General features: G+C 39.4%; 1 protein-coding gene across 1 annotated transcript; it reads left to right on the top strand.

Moving 5' to 3' along the window:
- The first annotated feature begins 309 nt into the window (after window positions 1-309).
- On the top strand, window positions 310-4,361 carry LOC109050145 (serine/threonine-protein kinase pim-1-like). The gene is made up of 6 exons (XM_042761755.1): window positions 310-692; window positions 893-999; window positions 1,129-1,179; window positions 1,287-1,653; window positions 2,571-2,747; window positions 2,840-4,361. Exons 1-6 carry the CDS (start codon window positions 620-622, stop codon window positions 3,019-3,021), a joined length of 957 nt encoding a protein of 318 aa, XP_042617689.1. The 5' UTR covers window positions 310-619; the 3' UTR covers window positions 3,022-4,361.
- The last annotated feature ends 3,173 nt before the right edge of the window (window positions 4,362-7,534 follow it).

Consider the following 7,534-nt stretch of genomic DNA (forward strand, 5'->3'; position numbering starts at 1 on the left):
ATACTCTTCATACTTCTCTTCATACTTTTCCGAATCTGCAACGGCGACTTTTGTTATATACACACAGCCATGTGCATCATTATCCCTGTCTGCCCCACGCCGACTAAGCGCCCTTAAAAAAAGCCTCGACTATTTGGCGCGTTTTGATTCCCGCCACGTCTACGTTTTCCTTTATTTTCATATTTGATTGACCTTTTTCTGCAGCGGCAGGCGCATTAGTCATTGGCTGAATCATGTTTGTGGGCGGGGCCAGTATTGACGTACTAGCAGCCACACCTCTCTTTTACTACTGGTATATAACGGCTCTTGCCCCTCCCTCACGATTTAGAAAGCCGGGTATTTGTGTTCAGCGCGCACCTCGGACGATAATATTTATCTTCAAGATATATTAATCATTTATTTATTTTATTTCAATATTCAAAACTGGAATAGACCTTGCGCGGTCGATCAAAGTTCGTCTTGGGAATCAAAACCCATCGAGCCTCGATGAGAAGAGATCTCTACAGGCTTCTAGACCGGATCCCTCGAGTAGACCTTCCCTACAACCATCTCTACACGACGGATTTCGACCTCAACATTGGAATAAATCTCAAGAAGGATTCGCATTTCGGATTATAAAATGCTTCTAACAAAATTCAACACATTTGCTCACATTTCCACCGTGGACATGCCGGCAAAAATCCAGCTTCAAGGTTAGAGGACGGTTATTCTCGCGTGTCTCTGTGTGTGTGTGTGTGTGTGTGTGTGTGTGTGTGTTGTGGTCTTGGACTAACGTTAGTTCACTTCAGCAGACTTGAGTGTTGGGAATAGCGTGTGCGTCAGTTTTCCAATTATGATACAATTTTACGTCTTTTATCAATTCTTATGAATATATCATATCTTTTATCGACAGTTAAGGAGAAAGAGCCTTTCGAGAAGGTGTATCAGGTCGGCTCCGTGCTGGGAAGCGGCGGTTTCGGAACGGTGTATGCGGGTTTAAGGATCGCCGATGGCGCGCCGGTAGGTTCCAGAATAGATTATTTTTGTTTACATAAATGTTCGAATATTCATAACGTGTGTATAACAAATTTAAATAGTGTATAATATATCACTTCTCTGCTTAATAATGCATTTGTTTATAATTTCAAGGTTGCCATCAAGCATGTTGCAAAAGATCGTGTGACTGAATGGGGAGAGCTGGTGAGTACCTAATTCAATAGATTATATTCATATTATTTGTATCTAAAATATCGCATATGAATAATATATGACAGCGTCACTAAAACGAACACGTCCTCCGTTTCCAGCCCAATGGCGCGCGCGTCCCAATGGAGATCGTCCTGTTAAAGAAGGTCGGCACCGGATTCCGTGGCGTGATCAAGATGCTGGACTGGTACGAGCGACCGGACAGCTTCATTATCGTCATGGAAAGACCGGAGACCGTCAAGGACTTGTTTGATTTCATCACGGAGAAGGGCGCGTTACCGGAGGAGCTCGCCAGGAACTTTTTCCGTCAGGTTCTGGAAGCGGTGCGTCACTGCCACAACAACGGCGTCGTTCACCGTGACATCAAAGACGAGAATATTCTTATCGATCTACGAACCGGTGATCTGAAGCTCATCGACTTCGGATCGGGGGCATTACTCAAAGACACCGTTTACACCGATTTCGACGGTAAGAGACATTTGCATGACCTTCAAGCCAGGGTTCCCACGGTCACCGAAAACGTGGCGTGATCGGAGAAAATAGAAATACGTGCTTATCTGGCCACATGGAAACTTGTGTCGTGGCTATATATATATATATATATATATATATATATATATATATATATATATATATATATATATATATTATATTATTATTATTATTATATTATTATTATTATTATTTTAATATGTAACTGTTACATATTAGTATGGCTTTGTGAGTGGAAAAGTATATAAACAAAACAAAACTATAGGCTAGAAATTGCTTTATGTATTTTTAAATACATTTAAACATTGAAATTCGATGGTTGTAAGGTTTGGGAATCATGCCAAGCTCTAAAAAGGGTGTATATTTATACATTGAGGCGATGTTTGTACATTTTAAAACGAATATATCAAACATATCTGGCATGAATCGGTTGATAAATGTGTATTATGGCCCCCTCTCATCGTTAACTACTCATGTCAAGCTTAATAAATCTGTCGGCATGAATATTTGTTTATTTTTGTATAATGTTACTTGGGAGAAAAGGCATTTCGCTGGGTTGTGGGTTTGGCGCCCCCTCCGATGGGAAATGGAATTATTACAACTCAAAGTTTGTAAACACAAGTCACATGGCAACCAGTTTCTCCACATGCGCGCGCCTGCTGTCACACTCCCGAGCACATGACCGTGCACATTAATGTTGAGCCATAACAATAATGTTCAAACACTACACATCTTTTTTTCTGCCACACCTTTTACTACAGCGTTTGATTTAGTGTCTTGTTTGGTCAGTTACTAAAATGAAGACTTATATGCAGTTTTGTTGCATTTTTGTTTTTCAGTGTTGCAGAATCACAAATTTAAATGCATTTTTCTGTTTTCTGTTCTCTCTTCAGGTACACGTGTTTACAGTCCACCAGAGTGGATCAAATTTCATCGCTACCATGGTAGATCTGCGACCGTGTGGTCTCTGGGCATCCTGCTGTATGACATGGTTTGTGGGGACATTCCATTCGAGCAGGACGAAGAGATTGTACGTGGGCAGGTGCTGTTCAGGCGGAGAATCTCCACAGGTAAGACTCACAGACTCACAGACGCCGCCTTCTAGGTTCGAGGTTTATGCGTTTATTGCAATGCTATAATCATACGTCCTTTTGTTTTACAGAGTGCCAGCAGCTTATCAAGTGGTGCCTGGCCCTCCGCCCTGCAGAACGCCCTTCTTTCGAGGACATTATCAACCACCCTTGGATGCAGAACACGGCGCCCGCTACGGACAACACTGAGATCAGACTGCACATCATCAACCATGAGCATCAGCCCGCTGCTTTCCCGGCAGTCATCGTGTGATAATGAATCTGTCTGAATGCATACGTAGAGACTTTCCATTACAGCAGCAAACCACCCAGGGGACCTGCGGACTGAGCAGTGCAAGAAAAAAACAACACGTTATTCTTTTGTTTTGAGCATTGCTGCTAGGTGGGAGTTTAAGGCTTGGCCAAAAAAGGGAGAGGTCCACCTTTTAGTGAGATCTGTTATCTCTCGTCTCCTGCTCCACTGTGGCTCAGGGTCCCATAAGTCTGGCTCATGGTAACCAAATGACTCTCAGCACTGCTGTTGGACACGGATAGATTGAGAAGCCCCTCTCAGCCAGTGTAGGGAGCAGCTTGGGGACGTCCGATGCAGCGGCCGTGAGGAGTCGTGCTGTGATTGGGGGCCGATCTTCTACAATGGGCAGCTTTAGTGCGCCGTAAGGGCTGTTCCTTTAGGAAGCAGATCAGCCAAGCTTAATAATTTTAGTGCCTTCTCTGCAAGATCAAGGGTTTGTTTTTTTTGTTGTTGCTGTTGTTGTTTTTTTTGTTTTTTTTTTTTGGAAATACTTGAATTGAGTAATAGCCACTGTAACACTCTACTCCTTAACCAGATGTCTTTTTTACCTTCTTGCTTCCACTTTACCCGCTTCAGGCAGGTAACTGTCGGTCTTACTCTAATACGTCAGAGAGAGTAACCAAATCGACCTCACAAACCTCTGCAGAACGAAAAGTCTTACCTCACTCTTGCAAACCGCGGTTTCTTTTTCCTCTTTCTTTTGTACTGAGTAACCCCTTAACAACTACCACTCATTGTCACAGGTGCACAAAGAGATGTGAATATAAATTTTAAGAGTGTGATTTCTGGATATTATTTTTGTTTATATTGTAAATAGCTCGGTCAGATGAATCAATTCCATGATGAGGCTTATGTGTAAATGATATTTATTGGATGGAAGTGGAAGTATGTATTTATTTATTTATTTATAGAGAAGCAATTTTCTGCAAAGTTTTGCTCATTCCACCACCGAAGGGCCCACAAATTATTTAAATGTATTTTTACCATATTTAAAGCCTTTTTTGAGAACGATATGTACATATGTTGTAAATAATCTTCAAAAGCACTTCTGTTTCTCGATGCATGGAGTACTGCTGATGGTAAACCATACCAGTCTGTATAATTTAAACCGTCTGCTGTGCATATGTTGGAGGAAATGACCTCATGAATGTTTGAGGAGCGAGTGATTTTACAGGGTTTCTTTTTCACCTTTAGTAGGCATGGTTGCAACTCAGATTTTGTTTTTCTGATTTAGCAATGTAAATTATGTTTAGAAAGCTATTTTTTTACACAATTGTCAATAAATATTTTTTTAACATTCATTCTGGTTTCCCTTGTATGAATTGCATTGTTCGATTCACTAAAGCAATATCAGTTGGTGGTCTTATAAACTGGTTTAAGCAATCAGCAGATGTCATATGAGAAGTGGACAGATTGCAATGGTATTAGCTGTAAATCCATTTAACTATCTTTATTAATGCTCTTATCGTTTTATATTGATAGTGTATCTTTAAACTGAGGTGATTAGGACCACAGGGGTCCAGATTTCTTAATACTGTACTTTTGAACGGGATACATGTGATAGCTAACAGCATATACTTTATCTGTGTTTTTGTAGATAGCGCCAGGTATGCTTTAAATAGCATTATAAAGATACCATTCCCTGAGAAGTTCAAAGAGCTGTACATAAAGCTTGAATGTGAACGCCCACTTGCTCAGCAGCCTTGGTACCAGCAGTATTTTTCCCATTCATTTTTTTTTTTCCATAAAGCATTTAGTAGAATTTCTTCACTCAAAACCTCTGAGCCGTGAACCAAAAACAACTAGCTCTGAGATGAATCACTATTGTGAAAAGTAAATATATATATATGTGTGTGTGTGTGTAAATTATATAATCATAATTTATTGACTCCATTAAACCCATATTAGACATTTGTTGGTTTAAGTCTATGTTTATAGCTTCAAGGTCATTTATATGTTCTCCTAAAAGCTGATAAACGGTTTAAATATTTACAGTCTTCTAGGGAAACGGACTAAAAATATCGATGACTTATCACCCTCAGGGGCATATATAAATATTTAACCAATAAAATGCTCTCTCAAGCCACCTGATTCTGATTAGCAATAGCAAATGGCAAAAAATCATGGTTCACGTAAACTAAAGCCTACTGACTATTTAAAACTTCCTGTCTCGATAGGAAATATATCAGGAAAGAAAATGTTGCCACTCAAGTAAGTCTGTTTAAAAATATTTATGTTATCATTAAAAATCAATTTCATTGAATGAAATTATGTTGTGGAACCCTTCTGCTGTGCCCCATAAATGTTAAAATTGAATATGGGAAACAGAGGTATAATAATAAATTCTCCACATGTAAGCAGTTTCACATTGATTGTTCCCGAAAATCTCACCAGAGAAATAAGCCTGCTTTGCTGAATCGTTTCTCCTCTTATGTACCGTACAAATCAAGACAACATGGAGTGTCCTGACCTAGGCTGCGTTTCCCAAAAGCATCATAACCCTAAGAAGATTGTAGAACTATTGCTACCAATGGTCTCTACGATCAACTTAGCTTATGGTGTTTTTGAGATACACAGCCCTGATCCTTTTGTGGGGCTGTAACTGCTGCCCTCCCGATGAGGACACACACAACACAAGCAGGGAACGTTCTTGTTAAGCCTTTCATTAATCCTCTCACAAAAACCTCTGCAGTGTTTACACCACAGCTCTAAATGAGTTACAATGCATGCATATGACCCGAGGAGCACCTGATCAGTCGGCTTCCGCAGGGGTATGCAACTAAACCTGACATGGGCCGGTTTAAGAGGGAAACAACGCCTGATTCAGTCACACATCCGGGCTTGAGCTTTGACATATGACCAGAGCACAGTCAAAGTTTCTGAATTTAGGGGGATAATGTTTTAGAAATGTACATGCTTAGAAATAAAGGTTCTTCAAACATTCTTCTGCAGCTCTCAAATCTTATTTTCATCCAAAAACAGATTCAAAATTCATGCACCAATGTCAGGTTTCATTTCATTGACTTGGAGATCAAAATTTTGACACTTAGGTCTGTTCGTATCAAAAAGATATTATGGCTTCAGGAGGCAATGCTGATATGATGGTTTTATAAGCCAACTCAGAAGTTTGTATCACCCTGGTTCCAGCAAATGCAGCAAATAAGCTCTGTGACCAACAAAAGTTTATGATGCTTAAGCATTTGGTTCATCATGACAACCTTCACAAATGAAAGCAACTTTTATGAATTGTGAAGCCCAATCACCATAACCAAAAGTAAAAGTTCAACATAGGTTATAAACGAATGACACCCATGATCACATGACTTCAAGTAACCACCATTAAGCTTCCCACAACTCATTTTCTCTGAATGTTTGAGTTAGAATAGCTTGCAAGAGTGCAGTTATAAACAATGAGGCTGTGAAAGTGGACTAGTGAGTAGTTCCTGTTCAGTTTGATGAAGTTGAATGTCCTTGATAGCCTCTGTAGTCCCTTTTAGCTGTCTCCTTTTTCAAGACAAGTGAAAGCTTCAAAAAACTCAGGGAAGTATTTCTGATGTATTATTTTGTCATAGAACAAAACTTGAAAATATCTTGAGCTTGTGTTCACCACTGAACTTATTTCAGGCATTTAACCAAAAACCCATTCAAAAACCCATTGACTTCAGGATAATGTGCTAAAATGCTAACTCACTTCCATGTTTTGACCTACAAAAATATGTCATCCCTACAGCCCTCTATGACACATGAGTCATGCAAACCAGTTTTACAGTATCTTTTTTTATTTTTTTATTTTTTTTGCTACCATTGCTTTTAGAGCTTGACAGAAACGGTCAATATAATTGGAAATGTTGAAACGAAACATCAAAAGTTATCATTATGTGTTCTGCACGACTTGATGGTGAGTAAATAATCAATTAATTTAAATTTTTGGGTGAACTATCCCTTTAAGTGGCATTTGTGGCCCAGCTGATAAGGAAATTAATTTCAGAGGTTGACTGATACGCTTCAAAGTTCTTATGCTTTGTTGAATTTTATTCTTGGAATCATTTCATGTTGGCTTCAAAAAAGGTTCTTCTATGACATCAGGCTGTAAAACCCTTTTTGGTGCTAATAGGAACCTATCGTGAGAGTGAAACTCCCAGTGTGACTGTGAAAGCTTTGTAAGTTTGATGAATGGCAGTCAAGGGATGGAGGCGAGAGCCTAGCATGCAAACTGGTTTTAAAATGAGAGTCAAATAGCTGGCAGAATTTGCATGACTGGAATCTATGAGCGAACATTTGACTGCTGAATCATCCCTGCTGCTGTTGCATAATCACCACAAAACAGTACAAACACGCACATGTTTCTGAGCAAATGCTCTGATCAATATCTGAATATTTACAATTCTGAGCTGAAAATATATTCTCTTGACAAATCCACAAAGAAGCATATTGTGACATCATCAATGTGTTTTATGTTTGACCTGTGGTGTAT

This window comes from Cyprinus carpio, chromosome A8, assembly GCF_018340385.1.
Source record: "Cyprinus carpio isolate SPL01 chromosome A8, ASM1834038v1, whole genome shotgun sequence".
Lineage (NCBI taxonomy): Eukaryota > Metazoa > Chordata > Actinopteri > Cypriniformes > Cyprinidae > Cyprinus > Cyprinus carpio.

What these genes read in the sequence shown, in the direction of transcription:
- LOC109050145 (XM_042761755.1), top strand. Translation starts at nt 620, where the DNA reads ATGCTTCTAACAAAATTCAACACATTTGCTCACATTTCCACCGTGGAC. An exon ending in GGCAAAAATCCAGCTTCAAG is followed by an intron (nt 693 to 892) that starts GTTAGAGGACGG and finishes TTTTATCGACAG; the next exon opens with TTAAGGAGAAAGAGCCTTTC. An exon ending in CAGGCGGAGAATCTCCACAG is followed by an intron (nt 2,748 to 2,839) that starts GTAAGACTCACA and finishes TTTGTTTTACAG; the next exon opens with AGTGCCAGCAGCTTATCAAG.